The 24,569-nt window shown below is 42.4% G+C and overlaps 1 protein-coding gene across 1 annotated transcript in view; it reads right to left on the reverse strand.

The window, feature by feature from the left end:
- PNPLA6 (patatin like domain 6, lysophospholipase) overlaps positions 1 to 24,569 on the reverse strand; it is a 177,152-nt gene that overhangs the window by 82,858 nt on the left and 69,725 nt on the right. The window contains exons 8-15 of the mRNA XM_081317915.1: positions 23,948 to 24,107; positions 23,511 to 23,591; positions 22,475 to 22,603; positions 19,211 to 19,291; positions 18,833 to 18,980; positions 18,306 to 18,389; positions 18,111 to 18,217; positions 17,756 to 17,947 (exon numbers count right to left, since the gene is read on the reverse strand). Coding sequence (XP_081174041.1) covers positions 17,756 to 17,947; positions 18,111 to 18,217; positions 18,306 to 18,389; positions 18,833 to 18,980; positions 19,211 to 19,291; positions 22,475 to 22,603; positions 23,511 to 23,591; positions 23,948 to 24,107 — 982 coding nt within the window. The remainder of the gene's footprint in view (positions 1 to 17,755; positions 17,948 to 18,110; positions 18,218 to 18,305; positions 18,390 to 18,832; positions 18,981 to 19,210; positions 19,292 to 22,474; positions 22,604 to 23,510; positions 23,592 to 23,947; positions 24,108 to 24,569) is intronic.

The raw sequence follows: 24,569 nt of genomic DNA on the forward strand, positions 1-24,569 counted from the left end.
GTTGAGAAGGGGCTGCCACCGGCTGCAGTAACCCAGGGGTTTTCCCTGGAATTCTTTTCATGGTGGCACATACTGCACAACTCTTGACATACTTTTCCACACCCTGTTTTAGCCCGAGCCACCAAAATTGCCGGCAGATGAGGTGTAGTTTTTAGATATCCAAAGTGTCCAGCCTATTTTACGTCATAGCTGTGTTTGAGAGCATTAAGACGGAGGGCTTCAGGCAAATACATTTCCTCCCACTTGTAAGCCAAACCATCCCTGCATGTTAGGGAGGCTTGATTGTCTTTGGACCATTGATAGATACGAAGCTCTGGTTTTATCTTCTTTGCTCCCGGGTCATCAGGATTAGGGGTTCTGTGACGTATGAGTTGTGCCACAGGTTGTGAATCGGGGATAATTGCCTTGTAGACCTCTTTGCGTTCGCTTTTGTACTGTGGCAATCGGGATAGCGCATCAGCTAGGAAGTTTTTTCTTCCCAGTATATACTTTAAAGTAAAATTGAAATGGTTAAAGTACCGTGCCCATCGCACTTGCTTTGGGGACAACTTGCGGGGAGCTTTTAGTACCTCTAAATTTTTGTGATCTGTCCATACTTCAAAAGACACCTTGCTCCCTTCTAAATAGTGTCGCCAGTTTAATAGCCCCCACCTAATTGCGAAGGCCTCCTTCTCCCAGACTGTCCATCTCCTTTTGCCTTCAGTGAATTTCTTAGAGGTGTAGGCACAAGGTTGCAGAACTCCACTTTTATTCTTTTCCAGTAACACTGCTGCGACTGCCACGTCGCTGGCGTTTGCTTGAATTACGAAGGGCTCCTCTGGGCAGGGGTGCTTTAGGACCGGTTCAGCCGCAAAGTCTTTTTAAATTCTCAAAAGCTTTCTGACAACTCATAGTTCATGCTAGTGGTTGGCCAGGTTATGGTTTTCCCCCTCCCTTGCCCATTTTGAGTAGTACTGTAAGGGGTAGAGCAAGCTCGGCAAAAGAGGGAATGAATTGATAGTAGAAGTTGGCAAACCGTAGCAAGCTCTGGAGCTGTTTGCGAGTCTTTGGGGCTGCCATTCAATTATAGATTTCACTTTGGCTAGGTCTATTTCGATGCCCTTGTCGGAAATTCTATAGCCAAGGTAATCTAATCGGGTTTGGTGAAATTCACATTTTGACAATTTGACATAAAGCTTGGCATTCAATAGTTTCTTTAACATTTCTCTGACCAGTCTTATGTGGTCAGTCATATTCATACTGTATATCAGAATGTCATCAAGATACACCAGAACCCCTTTGTATAAATGATCATGTAGGACCTCATTAATCAACTGCATAAATACGGCTGGGCCCCCCTGCAGTCCAAAAGGCATGACTTTGAATTGGTAGCTTCCCAAGGGGCAGTTGAAGGCAATTCTCCACTCATCTCCCTCCTTTATTCTCACCTGGTAATATGCTTCTCTCAGGTCTAGTTTAGTGAAAACACTCCCCTTCGCCAGGTGGGTTAGTAAGTCCTTCAGGAGGGGGAAGAGGTATTTATTCTCTATACTCACCGCGTTCAGATCTTTATAATCAACACAGAGGTGGAGAGACCCATCTTTTTTTTCTTTGAACAACACAGGGGCTCCCAGTGCTGACTTTGTTCATTCAATGAATCCCCTCACTAGGTTTGTATCCACGTATCGCTGCATCTCCTCCATTTCAAGGGGGGACATAGTGTACAGTCTTGGTCGTGGAAGTTTGGCCCCCGGCAACAGTTCAATGGAACAATCCTTGGGCTGGTAAGGAGGCAAGGTATCACATTCTTTCTCACTGGATGCCTCTGCTAGGTCCCAATACTCGCTGGAGGTGAGCAGTTCGCCTGGTGGCCGTGAGGCAGCCATGTGCGCTCACTCATTGGGTGGGCTAAAATTCCCTGTAACATCTGTTGAATCAATGGGGGGCTTGGGTCCTATAGGTAGTCTCACAGTTGTATTGATTTTCCAGTTTTACATCCAAATATTTAGAAAGCAGCGTGGTGATTGGGTAATCAATAGTTCAATAACAAAATCTTTTGTACATGTCTCAGGTTACAGCATCAAAAATTCCCTCTCTATTTCCCTTAATTACTATATCACATTCAAGCTAATATATTTCTAGTTGAAGCATGGTTAATTAAGGCATTTATCAATATATTTTTAGTTATACAGTACATATCCATGTCCTGTTTTTAAATTTTACCTAATTTCAATTTTCAATTACAGTATTCAATTTAGCCTTTAATATCCATAGTATTTAGATTTCAGGTAGCCCAAATTTGCTTTATTTCTCTACATAACAATTGTCATATCTAAAATACACATATTAAATACACTCTTATTTTATTTCACAAACATGTTCTATTTCTCATCCTAGTACCTCATCACTTACTAATAAAATATCCTTTATTGTCTCAGTCTATCTTCTGTATTATAATTCAAAACTATGTTCTAATAGCTAATTTTCATATCCCTTATAAATCTAAGTCCTAAATATTAAGCCAATTGATACCTTTTAAAATCTCCCTTTATTTTTATTTATTTTATTTTATTTTAATTCCATTTATATCCCGCCCTTCTCCAAAGACTCAGGGGGGCTTACAAGCTTAGCAGTAGCCTTCATTCTATGTATATGCCTGCTTATTAGGGCTTTCATACACCCCCAAGCGGCATTATTACAAAGTCAGCTTAATTGCCCCCAACAATCTGGGTCCTCATTTTACCTACCTCGGAAGGATGGAAGGCTGAGTCAACCTTGAGCCTGGTGGGATGCGAACCTGCACTAATTGCAGGCAGCTGGTGTTACTTAAGGAGGCATTAGCCCACTGCTCCACCAAGCCCATTAAGTGAGATTTTAGGCTCTTCTATCATAAATCAAAAGATCCCATTTGTTAAATCTAACTCTGGCTTTCTTTTTGTGCCAAGCAGGCTTCCATACCAGTGCCTTTAAATCCTCAGGTGGATGTCCATTCCTGTACATGTTACTTGAATCAAGGGAGACCATCTAGTTACCAATTTTCCAAAGGAACTGGCCCATTTGTAATAATTAAATTGTTGCCCTAGTAGTTCAAATTTAGTATATTTGTCTTCAGTTCAGTCTGGTCTTCTTCTTCCTCAGGTTTCATCTGGTTTAAGTAAAAAGTCATGTCCAATGTTGTGATTGTTGTTTGGTTGTCTAGGTTTTCAGTATGCTGTACTTGTTGATCTTTTGCACCCTCCATCTTAGTATTGCTTTCTTTCGCTTCTGTTGCTTTTGGAATTGTAGGTCTTTTAGTTGCAATCAGGGTTTGACTGTCCAAGTTCTCAGTAGATTGTACTTGTTGTTCTTTAAAGTCCTCTGTCTTGATATTAATTTCTTCCTCTTCTGTTGCATTTTGGATTGTGAGTTCTTCAGTTGGAATCAAGGCTTCATTTTGTAAATTTAAGCTGGCGCCTTTGTCTTTCAGTCTGGATTTCATTAACTCAGTGGCTTCAAGGATTTTTTTCAAGTATGAGCTTATAATTAGCCTAAATTTGTTGGTGGTATTCCTCCATTTCAATGATGGTTACAGCTAGTCCTTTAGTGGAGGCTATTTTTTAATAAGGGTCCACTATTCGTAAGAGTTGTTTTCATTGCCCAGCTGTTTCAGCTTCTTATCTCTTTTAGATAATACCAACGACAAATCTAGGCTGTAAGCAGGTCTCATAGTCAAAGATATTCACTTGCTATACCAGGCTTTGCCACAAGATGTCCCCGATAGCACGTAAAGTCTTTTTCCAAACTCAGATTAGGCTTTTATCCAGTTTAATTTTTCCCCCTAACTTTTAACAAGTAGATAAAGTAATAGGTCCCCGTAGAAGTAGGAACTTTTTGGGACCCCAAATATCCAAAAAGTGCAAGTCTAATTGTTTAGTTTATTGTTCTTTTCTTTTCAAGGCTATATTTCCCCAAGGTAGACAAACGCCACAATTTTAAAGGGGAGGGGGGAGATTTCAAGAAGCTTTTACAGGAAAGTACTTGGGATACAAAGAAGGTAAGGTAAGGTCTCACCCAATTCCTCCGCGGTGCTTTTGTTGTGCTTGGTAGTGATTTTGACTTTCGGCTGGTAATGGCTTAGTGATCGGCCATGTTAATAGCCGATCTTTTGTCCGTCAGTCCGAAGAGCTGCCCTGGATCAAACGGAAGGGCTGCTGCCCTTCTGCGCTTAATCGGGGGTCCTCATCACGGTTGTTGCCCCTCCAGGGCAACTTTCAACCCTTTTCAGGGTCTCCCAATGGAAGAAAAACCAGATGGCAGAGCGAGTGATCTCCCTGAAAATCCACCAGCACCGTGATTGCAAACCGGAAGCTGTAGTGGGAGGTTTAGGCCCTATAGGTTGTCTCAGTTCTCATTCCTTTCTCCCACCAGATAAATGGCTTCCATTTGTCCAACCAGGCTAATCCTAGGATCACAGTCTCAGTCATTTTTGGAGCCACCAGGAAACAAATGAACTCCCAGTCCTCACCTATTTCTAGGCTAGTGGTTCCGTTAATTGTGTGAGTAAAGTCCCTCCCATCAGGGAGCCATCGGCTTGCTCAAACCTCACAGGTTTGGAGAGCATTTTTGCTCATATGCCCAATTTTATGCCAAATGGCAAGCTAATAATGCACCTGGAGCATCCAGAATCAAGTAGCACTTTTAAATCTACCTGCATACCCGACTTAGGGATTATGAGCTTGCCAGGTAGTGAGAAAGGTGGGATGTGTCGGCTCACCATCATGTCGTTCTCTCCTTCGTCACTGTTGAAAGAGGGTAGAGCGGGGGTCGATCCAGCCTGAGTCCCTGCATCCTCCTGTGTGGGGGATGTGACTCACACAACAGGTTTCTGTGTGATCTGGTTGGATTTCTCTCTCATTGGCTGCTGTGCAGGTTTCTTTCTCGCTGCTGGTCCCGGTCTTTTCTGCTGTTGGGGGTAGGGGCCTGGGCAGTTTGCTGCTCAATGTCCCTGCTGTTTGTATTGGAAGCACTTGATTGGCGGGCCTGCAGGTGGCCTGGGTCTTTCAGCAGCTGCAGCAGTTGGAGATCCTCGGGGTGGTGGTTGCTGTTTGGGTTGCTCTGGCCTCGGCTCGGCTCAAGGTGGGGAAGGTTTCTTATAGCGGGCAAGCTGAACGTCTAGTTTTACCGCTGCCTGGTACCATGCTTACAGCTGATCAGATACCGCTCGATAGATGCAGGCCCAAGAGAGGTGGTCATCCAACCCTTCCCTGAAGTGATGGACTATGGACTGCTGAGGCCACCTCTCTATCTGACTGGCTATCTTGCGAAACTCTCATACATACTCCAGGGCAGGCTGACCGGCTTGCTTTATCTTATGGATTTATTCTTCTTCTTTGAGGGCAATGGATGGGTCCTCAAATCTTTTTCTCAGTCCTAGGAGGAAGAGGTGGGGGTCTTCCAATTCAGGGGCTTGCTCATTGTATAAATTATTTATTTTATTTTATTAGATTTATATACCGCCCTTTCCCGAAGGACTCAGGGCGGTTTACAGGGCATTTTAAAATCACATCAATACAAAATACAAAAGTTAAAAGACTATTAAAAAGATTAAATTATCCCTGAAAATAGAACCCCAGTTAAAATTCTCAGCCTGGGCCAGAGAGCTCAAAGAACCAAGTCTTCAGGTCCCAGCGGAATGAACGCAGGTCAGGGGCAGTCCTGAGCTCCACGGGCAGCTGGTTCCAGAGGGCAGGCGCACCCACAGAGAAGGCCCTCCCCCTGGGTGTTATCCGCCAGCAATCTTTTACCGGCGGCACCCTGAGAAGACCCTCCCTGTGCGAGCGCACTGGACGAAGGGAAGTTGATGCTGGCAGCAGGTGTTCCCTCAAATGTCCCGGACCCAAGCCATTTAGGGCATGATAGGTCATCACCAGCACCTTGAATCTCACCCGGAGGCCAACCGGAAGCCAATGCAGCTCACGGAGTAGAGGTGTTACATGGGAGTATCGGGAAACCCCCATCACAACTCGCGCGGCTGCATTCTGCACCAGTTGAAGCCTCCAAGTGGTCCTCAAGGGCAGTCCCATGTAGAGAGCGTTGCAGTAGTCTAAACGGGAGGTCACGAGCGCATGAGTGACTGTGCGTAGGGCATCTCGGTCCAGGTAGGGTCGCAACTGGCGCACCAGGTGAACCTGGGCAAAAGCCCCCCTGGTCACGGCTCCTATATGATCTTCAAAATTGAGCCGTGAGTCCAGGAGGACGCCCAAGTTGCGAGCCCTATCAACGGGGGGTAACACCTCACCCCCCATTGTTAAAATTGGAATAGTTTGGTTAGCCCGAGATGCCGATACGAAAAGCCACTCAGTCTTGGCAGGATTGAGACGAAGCCTGTTTCTCCCCATCCAGACCTGGACCGCCTCCAGGCTATGGGACATCACGGCGAGGGCATTGCTGGGTTGGTTTGGGGTGGAGAAAAAAAGTTGGGTATCATCAGCATACTGATGATACCCCACCCCAAAACCACGAATGACCTCGCCCAGCGGCTTCATATAGATTTTGAACAGGAGGGGCGAGAGAACCGACCCGAGGTACTCCACAAGCGAGAGGCCTCGGGGTGGATCTCTGCCCTCCCGTCAACACCGACTGCGAGCGGCCCAGGAGATAGGAGGAGAACCACCGTAAAACAGTGCCTCCCACTCCCAACCCCCTGAGACGCCGCAGTAGGATACCATGGTCGATGGTATCGAAAGCTGCTGAGAGATCTAATAGGACTAGGACAGAGGAGCAACCCCTGTCCTGAGCCCGCCAGAGATCATTCACCAGCGCGACCAATGCCGTCTCTGTGCTGTGCCCGGGCCTGAAACCCGATTGGTACGGGTCCAGATAATTAGTTTCATCCAGAAACAGAGGAAGCTGATGCGCCACCACGGTCTCAACAACCATCGCCAGAAAGCGAAGGTTGGAGACTGGACTGTTATTTAAAACAGCCGGGTCTAGGGCAGGCTTTTTGAGGAGGGGTCTCACCACCGCCTCCTTCAAGGCAGCGGGGAAGACACCCTCCTTCAAAGAAGCAGTTATTTATTCAGCCATTTAGGATGCCTCTCCCTCTAGACTGAACGCAATCACGTCAACCATAGTGGCTGGGTCTGTAGGCACAGCGGTTCAAATAAGAGCACACTTGATTGAGAAAGAAAGTCAGTTTCTCTGGGTCCCCATCGAAGGTTGCTCTGAAAGGTGGATCAATCACTGGCTGCTGGGCTCCCCACTGTGACAGTTGTACCCCCAGTTGCTGCTGATCCCATCCTGACTGCTGCTGCATGCCCAGGGTTTGCACGTTCAGGGGCTGTGGCCACGCCCCTGCTGTGGTTGTAATATCTGCAGTTGCAACCTCCTGGTTTGCCAGGGGTCTCCCAAAGACAGCTGCCTGGGTGGGGGCTGTTGTTGAACTTCCTGCTGCTGGTTAGCAGAGTTGTGGTGCCCTCTGCTGCTGTAGGCCCCACAATGGTTGCTGGATGGGTGGGGATTGCTGCTGGATCTTCCTCATTTGCGGCCCCCTAAGTGGTTGCTGTATGTTCGGGGCTGGTGACCAATCTCCTTGCTATGGTCATCCTCCCACCAGCTGCTGATCTCCTGGCTTCTGCACCACCCCAAGCTGTTGCAAGGTTTCTATTAGCTGTGGCAAGCTCAGAGGTTGCTGACCATCCACCTGCAGGGGCTGCCAAACTCCCCATTGCTGCAGAGGCCTCAGACTGGGGTTCTCCCTCTCTGTAGGGCTGAAGGCCCTGGCAGAAGACAGGGTTTGGAAGGCTGTCTGATCTGCAATGGAGGGGCTGTAGGCTCCTCTCAGTAGGAGTTGATTTCTGCTTCTCATCTCTAGCTTTTCAAATCTTTCCATTGAATCCCCCAAACCTTCAGTGTCAGACGATCTGGTAGCTCTCCACTGGTCTGCTTTTGAGGGTGGCAAGGCAGTCTCAAGGCATCAGGAGTCTCCACTGGGCTGGGCCTGCTCTGATGGCCAGATCAGCTCTCCTAGCTGGGAGACCTGCCAAAGTTCTTCTTCCCCCGGCTTGTTATCTGTCACTTTCCCCCCGGGGTAGCAGCTGCTGCTAGGTTGCTGGCTTCAAGCAATTTCTCTTTTCCCATGATGAAATCTTCTCTTGAATCTCTGCCAGCTCCCCTCAAGTCTGGAGAGAGCGGCTGGGGTTCAAGACCCCTAAATAATTTGAAAATTTTTAGATCTTGGCTTAATGTCATGGTTCCGAGAAATGCAGTACTTTAAAGAACTTCAAGGCATTGTTTACCTTAAAGAATCTTTAAATATAGTAGCATAGCTTTGGCATGTACATATTGGAAGCCAACATCTGAATTCTCCTCTCCTGAACATATCGTATCAAGCACAATTCCCTTCCTTAATTAAACGTCATAAATCACATTCTCCAATTAGTTTAAAATGCAAATTTTCCCTCCCTTATTTAACCCGCCAATTCTTATCTTCTCTAATTACAAACAGTCTTGAGATACATTCTCCCTACTCCCCCCAATGTCCACTAATTTTAACTCTAAAAGTAACATGCAATTTTTTTAAAAAAGACTACATCTCTCTATGTTGTCAAGCAAGAACATACGATGTTAGCAGCATTGACAATGTTACAAGAAGCCAAGGGGGACTTCTGGGTGGCAAGGCTCCGTCGATGGCGGTCATTTCTGACCGTCAGCCCCGCTGTTCCGTTTAAACTTTGAAAACAGCGACAATCAGCTTTTTCGCGGTTTGGGAATACCCCCTTCGGGAGAAGAGGGGAGGGGAGTATTCAGGCAGGAGGTAGAGATCCCCTATACCCCCAGAATTTAAACTGGGGGTTGAAGGGTGAGAGCTCACTCGGAGCCTGAATTAACTCCGGACTTATAGACCTATATCGCTCTTAAATACAGACTATAAGATATTTGCAAAGATCTTAGCAAATAGATTAATGAAGATTATGCAGCAAATGATTTATAGTGATCAAACAGGATTTATAAGTGGTAGACAAATGAAGAGTAATGTGAGACATATTGTAAACCTATTAGAATATTTGGAAAGAAATAATCAAGTCCCTGCAGCGCTTATTTTCTTGGATGTTGAAAAGGCGTTTGATCAATTGAATTGGCAATTTTTATTTAAAGTTCTAGAGAACATGGAGTTTGGTGATAAGTTTTTACAACCTATCAGGGCAATATATCAGAAACAAACAGCTCAAATAATAATTAATGGTAGTTTAACAGAAGCTTGTAAAATTGAAAAGGGTACAAGATTGTTTGTTTTAACATTGGAAATATTATTAAGATACGTGACTCAAATAAAATAAAAGGAATTAAAATTAGAGATCAAGATTATAGATTGAGAGCGTTTGCAGATGACTTGGTAATTACATTAGCTCAACCGATTCATTCGGTTATAAATTTAATGGAAATAATTTCGCAATATGCGCAAGTTTCTGGATTTAAGGTTAATAGACAAAAAACTAAAATTTTGTCTAAAAATATGACTATGGAACAAAAGGTAGTTTTAGAAAAATTAACAGGATTTGAAATAGCTAAAAAGATTAAATATTTGGGGGTATATCTTACAGACTCAAATGTGAAATTATATAAAAATAATTATGAATTGTTATGGTTAAAAATACAAAAAGAATTAGATAGTTGGAGGAAACTACAATTGTCTTTATTGGGAAGAATTGCAGCAGTTAAAAAGAATGTTTTACCAAAATTTTTATTTTTGTTTCAAATGATACCTATACTTAAAAAAGATTCAAATTTGGAAGAATGGCAGAAAGGCATTAATAAATTTATTTGGGCAGGGAAAAGACCAAGAGTAAAACTCAAGATAATGCAAGATATACGTGAAAGAGGTGGTCTTAAATTGCCCAACTTTAAATTATATTATGAAGCTGCGGTTTTATCATCAATTAGTAATTGGTTTAATTTAACAGAAGGAAGATTATTGAATATTAAGGGACATGATTTATTATATGGTTGGCATGCATATTTATTGTATGATAAAAAGATGGATAATATCTTTAAGACACATATATTAAGGTATGTCCTGTTGCGAGTTTGGAAAAAATATCGATACAAGTTAAATTATAAAATACCAATTTGGGCAATACCTAAGCATGCAATAGAAAATATAAGTCTGGGATTTAAATATGATGTGACTACATATAAAGATATTCTTATACTGGAGAGGAATGGATGGCAATTAAAGCCATTTAATATCTTAAATGGTAGAGGACAGGAAAGCCTGGAGGAACGTTGTCCATAGGGTCGCGATGGGTCGGACATGACTTCGCAACTAACAACAACAACAAATATCTTAAAAGAAGGGAAAATAGAACGAACTTGGTTTCAGTATGGTCAGATACAAACTAGATGGAAAGAAGATCAGAAAATTGGTATTACAACAACAGATGAAAATTTGGTAAAACAAATTAGAGATCAAAGTCAAGCGCATATAAGGATATATAATGCATTGATAGAAATAGATTCAGAAACGGAACTTGTCAAAGATTGTATGATAAAATGGGCCCAGAATATTTAGGAGCCAATAAAGATGGATGTTTGGGAAAAAATTTGGGTCAGAAATGTAAAATTTACTCAGGCTCAAAATTTAAGAGAGAATTTTTATAAAATGTTTTATAGGTGGCACTTAGATCCTAAAAAATTAGCATGTATATATCCAAATTATCAGCCTAAATGCTGGAGGTGTGGTTGTGAGGATGCAACCTATTATCATATGTGGTGGACTTCTAAAATAGTTAAAGTTTTTTTGGATTAAAATTTGATGGAATATGCAGAAGATATTTAAGAAAAAGATAAGGTTTACCCCACAGTTATTTTTATTGGGTATTATTACTGATTGTATGGTTATAGAAACTAAACTGATGTTGAATTTAATAACGGCAGCAAGACTTTTGGTTTCGCAATACTGGAAGAAGGAGGAACTGGCTACTATAGAAGAGTGGACTTTAAAAGTTTCAAACTTGGCAGAAATGGCAAAAATTTCAGCATATCTGAAAGAACAATTGCAACAGAGATATATTTCGGAATGGAGAAGATGGATTAGTTTAGTTTATTAGACTTATATACTGCCCTTCTCCCGTAGGACTCAGGGCGGTTCACAAGGTTTTTAAAAGAAACAATACCACAATTACAAAATTTAAAACAATTAAAATGATTATATTAAAACTTGAATATAAAAATCTTAGTTAAAAACCAATTAAAACCCCAATTAATACCCTCATTCCAGGCCAGAGAGTTCAAAGAGCCAGGTCTTCAGGTCCTGGCAGAATGAACGGAGGTCAGGGGCAGTTCTAAGCTCTACAGGCAGCTGGTTCCAGAGGGCTGGCGCACCCACTGAGAAGGCCCTCCCCCTGGGTATTGTCTGCAATCTTTTACCGGCGGTACCCTGAGAAGACCCTCCCTGTGGGAGCGCACAGGACGAAGGGAACTTGATGCCGGCAGCAGGTGCTCCCTCAAATATCCCGGACCCAAGCCATTTAGGGCTTTATAGGTCATCACCAGCACCTTGAATATATTCAGAATAAATATGGGACTAAAAAATTTCACCTAGCATATGAATGAATATTAGAATTATAAGATGTACTATTATTTATCTATGTATAAGGGGAGTTAAAGTGTGATAGGATTTAAAGTGTATTCATAGTTGGTTAGCATATCTTAGTTTAAGCTTGTTAGAGGCAATACCCTGCTTTCAGGTCTGGGAAGTTGGGGGGAGGGGGGGATGTGGGGGGGAGGGATGGAGTGTACTTAAAATGAAGGCTACTGCTAAGCTTGTAAGCTGCCCTGAGTCTTCGGAGAAGGGCGGGATATAAATGGAATTTAAAAAAAAATGTACTGTAAAACTTTTCAATAAAAAAAATAAAAGAAGCCAAGGGAAATGGAGGCTTTGGCTTGCCAGATTGGGTTTTATATTATCAAGCATCAGTGTTAACATGGATAAAAGAATGGATAACTCTTAAAAATAAAAGATTGCTGTATCTGGAGGGACATGACCTGCAACTTGGTTGGCATGATTTCTATGGTATGGAAAAAATAAAATACACAAATACTTCCAAAACCACTACATTAGAAATGCATTATTATTAACTTGGGAAAAAATAAAATGTAAAATTTATTTGAAAATTCCAGGATGGCTTTCAACAATGGAAGCATCCAGATCTACTCAGTCTCGATAAAATATGGACACACAAAGATGTTCTAAATTCTGAAGGGAACTTAAAATCCAGGCAAGAGATGAAAAATCAGGGCATTGATTTACAAATGCAAGTCAGATATGATAAAGATATTAAACAGTATAGATTTTACAAAGAACAGACTATGTTGATCAGACATTATTAACTTCTGATGAAAAGTTAATTAAAAATGTACAATTTCTTACTAAATTTCAAAATGGAAGATGAACAAGTAAAAGAGACAATGATAGTATGGGCAAAGAATTTTGGATATAATATATAGACTTAGAAAAGTGGCAAAGTTTGTTGGAAAGAAACTATAAATTGACAATGTCAGCTTCATACAAAGAAAACTTATATAAAATGTTTTATAGATGGCATTTGCCACCAAACAAAATCAGCAAAAATGTTTAAAAACATGTTAGAGAAATGTAAACGCAAACCAGGTACTTATTATCATATGTGGTGGACATGTGTTAAAGCAAGGAGATATTGGACAATAATCCACATTGTTAGAAAAAATATTAGAGAAACACATAGACTATAAACCTGAATTTTTTTTACTAGGTATAATGCCAGAAAAACTTGACAAGCAAAGTACATATTTGATTCTATATGTTATAACAGAGGCAAGAATTATATTTGCACAATATTGGTAGAACGAAGAAATGCCACCAGAAGAAGAAATAATCAAAAAAATATTAGACTGTGCAGAAATGGACAGATTTACTTTAAGGTTGAAAGAAAAAGAACAAACAGAATATTTTCAAACTTGGGACCTATTTTATCAATGGTTAGAGAAAAGATTTAGGGATTAGGAATTTAATTTGTATTAGTGAATAAGATTCTCAGACAACATGTTTTTGCTTGAATAATTATTATTCAATTATGTTAAAAAAATAACAAAACTTTATTAAAAAAAAGAATCGAAGGTTGTTAAACAAGAACCTCCTTGGAACTTCCTGCTGGCTTCCAACAAGCAAAGTCATGGGGGAAGCCAGAAGGAAGCTGCAATTCCCAAGTAGCTTGCAAGCAGGTTGGCAGGCAGAAAAAACCAGTTTGGTGTAGTGATTAATGCTAGTCTAGAAGCCTGTAGACTCTGAGTTCTAATCCTGCCTTAGACATGAAAGCTGGCCAGTCATTCTCTCACAGTCCAATCCACTTCACAAGGCTGTTGTTATGGGGAAAATAGCAAGGAGGAATATTATGTATGTTTGCCACCTTGAGTTATTTATAAAGAGGTAAAGATGGGATAAAAATCTAATAAATAAATAATAATAATCAAAAGTGGCTGCTGTTGGGATGAGAGAGGGTGTACAAGTGGTTGTATCGTATATGCAATCTATTTCAAGCTAAGGATGGCTGTTGTCAGGTGGGAGGGTATAAGAGTGGCCAGTAAGGTATGGTGCAAGTGCTATGGAAGTGGTGGTGGCTACTGATACTGGGTGGGAAGACTTACTGGAGCGACTTGTGACCCTCCCTGCTGGCTTCTTCATTGACTTTGTTTTTTGGGAACCTGGCAGGGATTGTAAATGGAGATCATGTGGGTGCAGCATGCTGTAACTATTGTGTGAATCAGTTGCTAAGTGCCCAAATCACAATCATGTGACCACAGGAGTAGTGTGATACTTTGGAAACTTTGAGGACCAGTAGTAACTACTCTGTTTCAAAGCCGAAGAGCCAGCGCTTGTCCAAGGATGTCTCCGTGGTCATGTGGCCAGCATAACTAGACGCCAAAGGCGCACGGAACGCTGTTACCTTCCCACCGTAGTGGTCCCTATTTTTCTACTTGCATTTTTACATGCTTTCGAACTGCTACATTGGCAGAAGCTGGGACGAGTAACAGGCGCTCACTCTGTTACATGGCACTCGGGATTTGACCCGCCAAACTGCCAACCATCTGATCGACAAGCTTAGCGTCCTAACCCACTGAGCCACCGTGTCCCTAGAGTTGGAAACGACTAGCATGCATGTTCCCCTGAACCTTTACCTTTTAGTAACTACTACTTGTTCAGTGCCATTGTAACTATGAACGATTACTGAATGAGTAGTCATCAAGTGAAGACTACATGTATATAGAAAAGAAATGAGAGATTTTGCTTCACTTATTAAAGCAGCACGTAGTCCTCACTTAACAACTACCATAAGCCGGCGGAGGAAAAAGAGGCCGGGCCTGTTTTCCCTTGGTTTTCCTTTGGCTATGGCATGTCTCGTCCCCAAGGGTTGCTGGGCAGGTTGTGACCAGATAATCTGGAAGAGCCACGGCAGTCATGGGTGGCCAATGCTGACCAAGGGTCGACTGTCTTTGAGCCTGGCTCGCTTGGAGACCTGCTTGGCCCAGTCTGGGCTACAGGATGGGCCAACGGGGTGGGAGGGGAAGGGCTTTAGAGGCTCTTCCCTGATGAACATGCTCCGGAGAGCTCATCTGAGAAAAAACCGGGGCTTACCTGAGCAGTGATGAAACTAGACAGCAAGTCGTCGAGGACAACTTGAATATTAGGCTGGTAATCCTTAAAGAAGGATGTGTAGTGCTTTGGATCCAAAGGGAAAAAGGTGTTCAGAACAAGTATGGACACTCATGTTGTGTGCCAGAGATGCCTCATTAAAGAATTTGCATCTTTTTCTGAGTTTATATCCTAACCAAGCAAAACTAGAAAAATAGGTGCTTGCAGACAGCTTTATAAAGCCTTAGTAAGACCACATCTGGAATACTGCATCCAGTTTTGGTAACCACATTACAAAAAAGATGTTAAGACTTTGGAAAAAGTGTAAAGAAGAGCCACTAAGATGATTAAAGGCCTGGACACTAACACATATGATTTGGGATTGGCCAGTCTAGAGAAAGAAAGGACTAGGGGGGACATGATAGCAGTATTCCAGGATTTGAGGGGCTGCCACAACGAAGAGGGGTTCAACTTATTTCCCAAACCACCAGAAGGCAAGAAACAATGGATGGAAACTAACCAAGAAGAGAAGCATCCTGGATTTTTTTTTTTTTAATTTTAATTCCATTTATATCCCGCCCTTCTCCAAAGACTCAGGGCGGCTTACAAGCTTAGCAGTAGCCTTCATTCTATGAATATGCCTGCTTATTAGGGCTTTCATACACCCCCCCAAGCGGCATTATTACAAAGTCAGCTTAATTGCCCCCAACAATCTGGGTCTTCATTTTACCTACCTCGGAAGGATGGAAGGCTGAGTCAACCTTGAGCCTAGTTGCAGGCAGCTGGTGTTACTTAAGGAGGCATTAGCCTTTAGAAATCGTGAATGCTCCATCACTGGGGGCTGAACCAGAAGACCTCCAAAGTCCCTTCCAGCTCTATTCTATTCTATTCTATTCTATTCTATTCTATTCTATTCTATTCTATTCTATTCTATTCTATTCTATTCTATTCTATTCTATTCTATTCTATTCTATTCTATTCTATTCTATTCTATTCTATTCTATTCTATTCTCCTTTCAAAGTTATGGAGATGCTGAAAAAGTAACTGTACAAGCATTTGTCACACTTATGGCTGTTGCAACATTCACTACAGTCACAAGTTTGAGATTTGTACACTTATGACCACTGCAGTGTCCCACAGTCATGCAATTACCATTTGCACACTTCAGATTGCTTTTGACAATTAGAGTCAATGGAGAAGCCAGCAGTACAATTGCAAGTATCAGTCATGTGATATCTTGTTCAACTTGTTTAACAACTATGTCACCTAGGAACAGAGCTGACAGTTACATTTGAGCTTCTTAAGTGAGGACTACCTATAATATACAAGCTTCTGCATGGCATTATCTTATAGAAATTTTCCAAACAGAAACTTTGCACACTCTACAAGCAAGTTCATGCATTAAAGTAATGATTCCATATCTCTGTAAAGGACCTTCAGCATTTACTCTAATTACACAAACACACACAGTCCTTTATAAATCTACTTCCAGCATACAATAACCTTCACAAAGCAGCATTCTTAAGCAATTTCTCTGTCTCGGAACAATTATTTTCTCTTGACCTCCATTATCCTTTTATGAAAAAAGGGATTAAGACTAGACAAGACTCTTGCAAGATGAACCTTATGAAAGTTGTAGAGTACAAAGTGCAATAAAACTGAAGATGATTTCATTCCTTAGTTAAAAGGAATGTTTTCTTATAATGAACGGAAGAAAAATATCAAAACTGGTAAGGAGAAGACAAAAGGAGGACAGGATTATGAATTATCTTGTCCATAAAACTCATGAACAAAGCATAGCACTGGCACAAAGTGTTGTCTTGAAATGCCATGATTTTTATTTCTGGGCCATGATAACTGAAAAGGATTTGGAAGTAAAGGACAACTCGTTTTGTTTTGCTCTGGCACATAGAATATGTTCATACAAAGAAGATGTTATGATCCTAGAAAGAGTGCAGAGAAGATCAATAGGGATGATTAGGGAACTAGAGGCTAAATCATAAGATGAACAACCAAGGGAACTAGGCAGGGCTTTTTTTGTCATAGAATGCTCAGAACGGAGTTCCGGCACCTTTTTTGGATGGAACCTTGTAGGGTAGGCAAGGCGGGTTGTATGACATGTGTGAGTTCCGGCACCTTTTTCTTTTACAAAAAAAGCACTGGAACTAGGTATGTCTAGTCCAGGGCTCAGCAACCTGAAACAGTGAAAGAGCCACTCGGAACCGGTTGCCTCACAAAAGGAAAAACTGGGAGCTGCAAAAAATGTGTGCACATGCGCGTACATGCGTGCATGTGAAGAACAGGGTTTGACTGAAGAGTGGAGCCAAGGCGAGATATGCACCTACCCTGCATATTTGAATTGATTGGTTGAACTTTTTTAGTCCCACTTTTTTTTTTTGGACTGCACATGGCAGAGGACTGGGAGCCGCAAGAGACGGCTGAAAGAGCCGCATGCGGCTCCGGAGCCACGGGTTGCAGACCTGTTGTCTAGTCTAACAAAGAGAAAGACTGGGGTAGTATGATAGCAGTCTTCCAGTATTTGAGGGGCTGTCACAAGGGAGGCAGAATTCTCCAAAGCACCTGAGGGCAGGACAAGAGGAGCCTTGGTGGAGCAGTGGGCTAATGCCTCCTTAAGTAACACCAGCTGCCAGTGTTGTGATTCAGGGTCAGCCTGTGGGTTCGGCAGTTGGGTCGGATGACTCGGATGACTCAGATGAGGGGGAGGAGGGGGGTGTTGAAGAAGAACTTGCTGATGATGGCTTGGAGGCTCCGCAGAGCCCTCAGCCAGGCCCCTCTTACTTGGTGGAGACCCAGCTGCGTGAGCTCGACAGTGTGGATGAAGATGACCCACAGCTGGCCCTGTTCAAGGACGCCCGACGCAGGAGGCAGTCAAGTAGGAGACTGGACAACCATTTATCTCCTGCCATGTACAGAGTTGGACTAGAAGACCTTCAAGATTTCTTCCAATTTTATTATTTTATGTTCTAATTCCTGTTGAGAGGGGAGTAAAGATGACCCAAGCACTGAACACCACCAGCCTCTACACTGGCTGAGAAATGAAGAGAGCAGCAAGGGAGAACCCTCCCCAGCTACTGATTATCAGAAAACTCTTCCTGTAATGACTGTACCTCAATCTTCATGAGTTTGACCAGCTCCTGTTTGGCAGCCTCAAAAATGGCACTAGTCTGGCGGCCCTGGTATGGTCCAAATGGGCAATCCCCAGTTGCCGAATCATCCTCACAATAGTTGTAATGGTAGATGCCTGATGGCTGTTCCTCCACCGTCACATATTTTCGTTCGCGGGAGTCTTGGGAAGCTGACTGTTAAAAATAGAAAAGGTAGAAGTAACTCATGGAGGAAAGATTTCAGGCAGAAATATCTCCTCCCCAAAAGGCAGCCTCATTTCTAATGATATCTAAAAACCTATAAGATAATGACAGATATCAACAATAACATGCTTCTGTCCCCCTTGGCAGAACTTACTTGAGCAAAGCCATCCAATGCAACTGTACTGTCTTCCTGAAGAGAAACTGAGATGCGGCCTCGCTCATAGGCCATATCAAAGTCTGACCGTGGGCCCTTCGGTATTCCTGAGTGAGAAAGAGAACATGGAGATAATCAACTGGACTGCCCAAGGAATCAAACAAAGAGGGAGAATAGGCCAAAAGGGAGACATACCTGAAATATCAACTGGCATGGAGATACAACGGCTCAACAGAGGAGGAACAGAGGGTTCTAATAAACCTGGTTTCAAGGAATCACCTAGAAGTATACAAGGCAGTCATTCACACAGTATAAATGTGAATATCTGACTTTCCCATCCCCATAAGCAATACTTGCATAAGGAATGCAAAACTGTTCCTAAGGAAACCTCTGCCAGAGATGACTAAATTACATTCTATTGTTAGGGCCCAGAATATGCAGGGGGAAAAAACAGTAAAAATACTCAGTTGGTGGCTGGGGCCAGATGAAGCTTTGTCCTCTGGGTTGATCTGATCTTAGTTTCTAGTAGCAGCATCTGGACCATTGCTTCTGCAATATTATTATTAGAGGACATCACTGACAGAAGAAATTGAAGCCGCACTTCGTAAGCAAGTGAAGACAAGAGACAGAATGGAATGGATTGCACTGGAGGCTCAAAGACCAAACTCAACTCATACCTTGCTAGCAAATTCCAGATTTTGCTCCTAGGGTAGGCAACTTACCTTGATCTTTTGAAGCATCTGGTTGCCTTCCAGTACTATCCTTTGTGTCCTCAATAGAGGAAGCATTAATTATGCGTTTGCTGTGCCAGACAGGACTTGTGCGGGAGGGGTGACTCGACTGGGGAAAAAGCCGCAATGGTTGCATTTCCTGGGGATGGGAAATACACCCACATCCATTACACAAGAAGGCGGGAAGCTCAGAGCTTGCCCAAATTACTTGTGCTGGGAAACCCACCCTCTATGCTTAATCAACAGTGAGGCGAGTGAATTCTGCACATGCTGAAAGTACTGTCAATTCTCATGTGAAGAGGGCGAGGTTTAGTTTAGTTACATTCAATCTTCTGAATGTAAATCTGCATAAGATAGATCATGACTTACATGGCTGAAAAGCTCATTTGTCAGGCCCAGATAGTTGTGCAAGGCCAAGAAGGTGACTCTCTGAAGACGGACCATTATGATCTGCAATTGGAAACAGCAAAGTGGCAGGTCAACAGACAGTTACCCAACATGTGTCTGTGTATGTCAGGTGCAAAACATGAAGGTCCAATTAAACTGATGTATTGCTACTCATGCCTATGCACAGGAATCTTTTCAACTAACAGTTATCACCTGCTTGGAATTAGATAAGGGTCAACAAAATTCAAGAGAGGTTGGACTTAGCTCGCTGGTGGTTACATAGGGATTCTAGACTGATCCCTATTTTAATACTGCCTACATTGTGGCAGTTAGTGTAAAAGTTCATTGCAATATGTAGGGTAGGGTAAAAGAAATGCTCTTGTTTGTCTTTTGCTTTCCACAGAATTGCTTCCTGCTCGCCCCTGGGCTCACCTTGGCAACTTCTCCATAACCACCCAAAAGTAGCTGATTTAACTCTCCATGTGAGAGACCCTCTCCACCGCCCCCAAAGACAGGATTCTTGGTTCAGCCCACCAGCTGTGCAATAGTCACCTTTTAATGCATTATTCTAAGTTTAACTGTGCCACAAAGCTGTATTTAGGGATATGTATGGCAACAAGGGATGCGGTGGCTCAGTGGGTTAGGACGCTAAGCTTGTCGATCAGTTTGGCGGGTCGAATCCCAAGTGCCGCGTAACAGAGTGAGCGCCTGTTACTCGTCCCAGCTTCTGCCAACCTACAAGTTCGAAAGCACGTAAAAATGCAAGTAGAAAAATAGGGACCACTACGGTGGGTAGGTAACAGCATTCCGTGCGCCTTTGGCATCTAGTCATGCCGGCCACATGACCATGGAGACGTCCTTGGACAAACGCTGGCTCTTCGGCTTTGAAACGGAGATGAGTACCGGCCCCTAGAGTTGGAAACGACTAGCACACATGTGTGGGGGAACCTTTACCTTTACCTTTATGGCAACATTAGTTTGTAGGTGTTTTGTTTCAGAAGTGCAAACCAAGGAAAAACATTGTAGAGAAGACATGAAAGATTATGTTTGCAATGATGCAAATTTGCTTGATTGTGTGCTTAACTACGAGGGCAATTCAGAAATAAACCTCCATTTGGTTATCAATGACAGATACTCGCAGATACAGAACCTTTATTATACACATTAGAAAACTACATTACATTACTTTTCAACATAATCACCATTCAAATTGAGGCACTTGTCATAACGTCTTACAAGGTTTGAAATTCCTTAGTAGTAGTCGCTTGGCACCAAATCTGGACTATAGGAGGAGTGATCAAAAACATCCCAATGGAATTGCTTCGAAAGTTCTTGGGTATGTCTAGTGGTGTGCAGGCAAGCATTATCGTGAACCAACACCACGCCAGAAGTGGTGCTATATAAAATCCCGCCAAATGTTAAGATGCCAAAGGAATACTGCTAGTGAAGTTCATGGAGCGTGGTTTGACCATCAGTTCAGAAGTCTACTGTGAAACATTATGAAAACTCAGAAGAGCCATCCATAACAAGCGGCGGGGCATGCTGACTTCCGGTGTGGTGTTGGTTCACAATAATGCTCATCCGTACACTGCTAGATGCACCCAAGAACTTTTGAAGCAGTTCCGTTGAGATGTTTTTGATCACCCCCACACACCTATAGCTCAGACTTGGCACCGAGCGATTACTACTAATTTCAAACCTTATAAGATGTTATAACAAATGCCTCAATTTGAAAGGTGATTATTTCAAAAAGTAATGTCATCATTGGCATTCTTCAGTCATGAGAGACTATGGTATCGTGCTCTGGAAAGAGGTCCTAAAGCAGCATCTGGTGTGGCTAAAAAGGCCAATTCAAGAGTGGCAGTCCCTTCCACACTGAGGGTAGATACAATCTGTCCCGTCCAGCCCCCAGGTTTCGCTGGTTCTGGGACTGCCTCTTTGCCTCAGCCTGCCGCACAAGTGTCTCTTCGAATTGGAGAAGGCTATGCTGCGTTTAGCCTCCAAGCTGAGCGATCAGAGGTCAAGGTTTCCTAGCTGTTAATGTCCACTCCCAAGGCCTTTAGATCCCTCTTGAAGATATCCTTATATTGCAATCTCTGGTCTCTCTCTGGGGCGCTTTCCCTGCACTAGTTCTCCATACAGGAGATCTTTTGGAATCCGACCAACGGCCATTCTCACGACATGCCCAAGCCAGTGTAGACGTCGCTGTTTCAATAGTGTATACATGGTAGAAATTCTAGCACATTCCAGGACTGCGCTATTTGGAACTTTGTCATGTCAGGTGATGCCAAGAATATGTCGGAGACAGCGCATATGAAAGGTGTTTAACTTTCTCTCCTGCCGTGCGTAAAGGGTCCAAGTCTCACTGCAGTACAAGAGTGTCTTCAGGATGCAGGCTCTATAGACCTGGATCTTTGTATGTTCTATCAGCTTCTTATTAAGCCATACTCTTTTTGTAAGTCTGGAAAATGTGGTGGCCACTTACCAGTACATTTGTTCAGCTCAGTATCTAAAGAGAGAGTGTCGGAGATGGTTGAGCCGAGGTACACAACGTCATGGACGACCTCCAGTTCTTGTGCAGAGATTGTAATACAGGGAGGTGAATCCACGTCCTGACCCATGACTTGTGTTTTTTTCAATCTGATTGTTAGTCCAAAGTCTTGGCAGGCCTTGCTAAAACAGTCCATAAGTTGTTGATGGTCTTCAGCAGAGTGAGCAGTAATGGCAGCATCGTCAGTGAAGAGGAAATCCTGTAGGCATTTCAGCTGGACTTTAGACTTTGCTCTCAATCTAGAGATTAAAGAATTTTCCATCTGATCTGGTCTGGAGATAAATACCCTCTGTTGCAGTTCCAAAAGTGTGTTTCAGCACGACAGCAAAAAAGATCCTGAATAAAGTTGGAGCGAGGACACAGCCCTGCTTCACTCCACTTCGAATGTCAAAGGAATCTGATGTTAAACCATCAAAAAGTGCCTCAATTTGAATGGTGATTATGTGCCTCAATTTGAATGGTGATTGTGTCAAAAAGTAATGTAATGTTGTAGTTTTCCAATGTGTATAATAAAAATTCTGTATCTGGAAGTGTGTGTCATTGATAACCAAACGGAGTTTTATTTCCGAATTGCCCTCGTATTTCCTGCTTCTCCTGACACTGAAAAGCTTACACAGACCAAAACCAGCAGGAAAACACAGACAGGAGATGCATAAAAGGAAAAAGAACAGTGGCAGAGCATGCTGAAAATTCACCTGAACCACTCGGACCAAGCTCTCAGGATACTTCTCAAACACTGCTGAGAAGGCTTCCACCGGCAACCGCAGCACAGTGGAGTCTTCAGCTACCCGTGCAGACACTGTCCGATATGGCCGTTGGTGACCCTGTTGGACCCACCCCACCAGAGAGATTTAAGTGCTATAACTGTAGTTCTTTCTGATCCACTAGTTGCACATACAGCATATAAAAGGAGAGCCATGTTAGTCTATGTATCAAAAAGTCATAAGGATTCCAAGAGCCCTTTTCCAACTAACAAATCTTTTTAAATGAGTTATATCTTACATTCATGAGGTTTGGCTCACTTCATCAGATGCATATAGTGGCTTGATAGAATTTAAAAAACAGATTGATAAAGTAATTGCAATCTGTTTCACATGTTACCCACATCTTTATAACCAACCTATTTTCCTCTCCTTTTCCACTTTTCTCATCCAAATTTAAATTCAATTTATAATGCACTCTATTGTATCAGATGAGTTGTAGCTCACAAAAGCTTATGCCTTTAAATAACATTTGTTAGTCAGAAGAGGGACTATTAGGCTCTTCTGATTATTTATTTTTTATTAGTTATATGGAGAGATTTGACCAATACTTGGAGGATTCAGCAGCAAATCAAGTTTTATCTTGTGTGTCTGAAAGGTAGAAGTAGAGGATTAGGTCAAGAGACCTCCTTCTAATAGTAGGAGAGACTCAGTGTATATGATCAGAGAGAATAAATAGAAGGGAAAACATTGATCGGGTTCACATTTTAATGTCTGATTTTCACAATGCAAAACAATATGCACATGAATTAAAGCTCTCTGAAAATTTGTGAAGCAGCTGACAAATTAAGTATGTGTGTATACATAAAGTAGACATAAATAAAAAACATTATGCAGTAGAAAAAAATCTTCCTATATTTATATAGGAAAACATACACATATTTTTGTGTAAACTTTAAAACAACATTAAGAAGGCAGAAGTAGAACAAAGCAGTTATGAGAATGGTGGTTCTAAATAGTCAGTACTTACCGTGATGACATCCAGGATGCTGAGAAGACTATGCACACTGTCTCCTGGGAACACCTCTTTCACAAGAGTCTCTTTCCCATCCTGAATTACATACACAAACAGCTATGAGAAGCTAGCCATGGTTCTTTCCCTGCTTTAGCTTTTAAATAAAGGCTTTTGAGTAAATGCAGTAAATGAAAGGAGCCTCCCCAATGACTGCATTGCGTTTGACACTGGCAAATCCTTTCATTCCAGAAGCACCCTTTGGTGATTTATAGTGATTCTGACCCAAATACAGGCAAATAAATGGAAACAATTGGGAGAAGTCATCTTATAAGCAATATTCATTACAGCAACTCTCACTGGAAGAAAGACTAGGCCAGATTGCCCTTGTGGCTGGCATAGCAGAACACTGCGTATTGCAGCTCTTTCAAGATTTGCCCCTCTCTTCCTCCTACCTGTTCAGATAGAAAGAGCTCCAATTTTCCATCCTGGACCACATAGATGCTGGTATCAGGCTGACCTGGGCGAAAGACATATTCACCTTGCTGGCACTGTTGAAAGGTCATGTGTTTACACAATTCCAGGAATAAGGGTTTCTCAAAGTGGCCTAGCACCCTAGAGGGAAATATCAGGGCACAATTACAACAATAATTAAACACTGAAATCTACCACCCACACAATCCTAATTTGCTTCTTGGGGACAGTGGACTAGGTTCTCTAGACTAGGCACAAAACCCAGAAGAATAACCACAATAAGAGAAGTGCATGTAATCATGGAACCTCACTAGCTCTGCTGGCCATAGCACCATTAAAACAGGGATAGTGTTTTTAAGTGTTGTATTTCACTGGAAGCAGTGTTGGAGACCACTTGACAGAAAGGTAGCACATAAAGCTTTGAAGGGAACATTATTGCATCTTTCCTTCCTTCCTCACATGTATGTAGCCTTCCTATTGTTATCTTATTTAATTCTATTTGGTGCCAGTAACTGTGATAAAAGGCCAAATAAAAGTATTGCAAAATTGTTTCAGTCTTGTCCATAACACTGGACAAGCTCAATTGTGAAACAAATCCCCAAA

Source organism: Vipera berus (genome assembly GCF_964194415.1).
Source record: "Vipera berus genome assembly, chromosome: 2".
NCBI lineage: Eukaryota > Metazoa > Chordata > Lepidosauria > Squamata > Viperidae > Vipera > Vipera berus.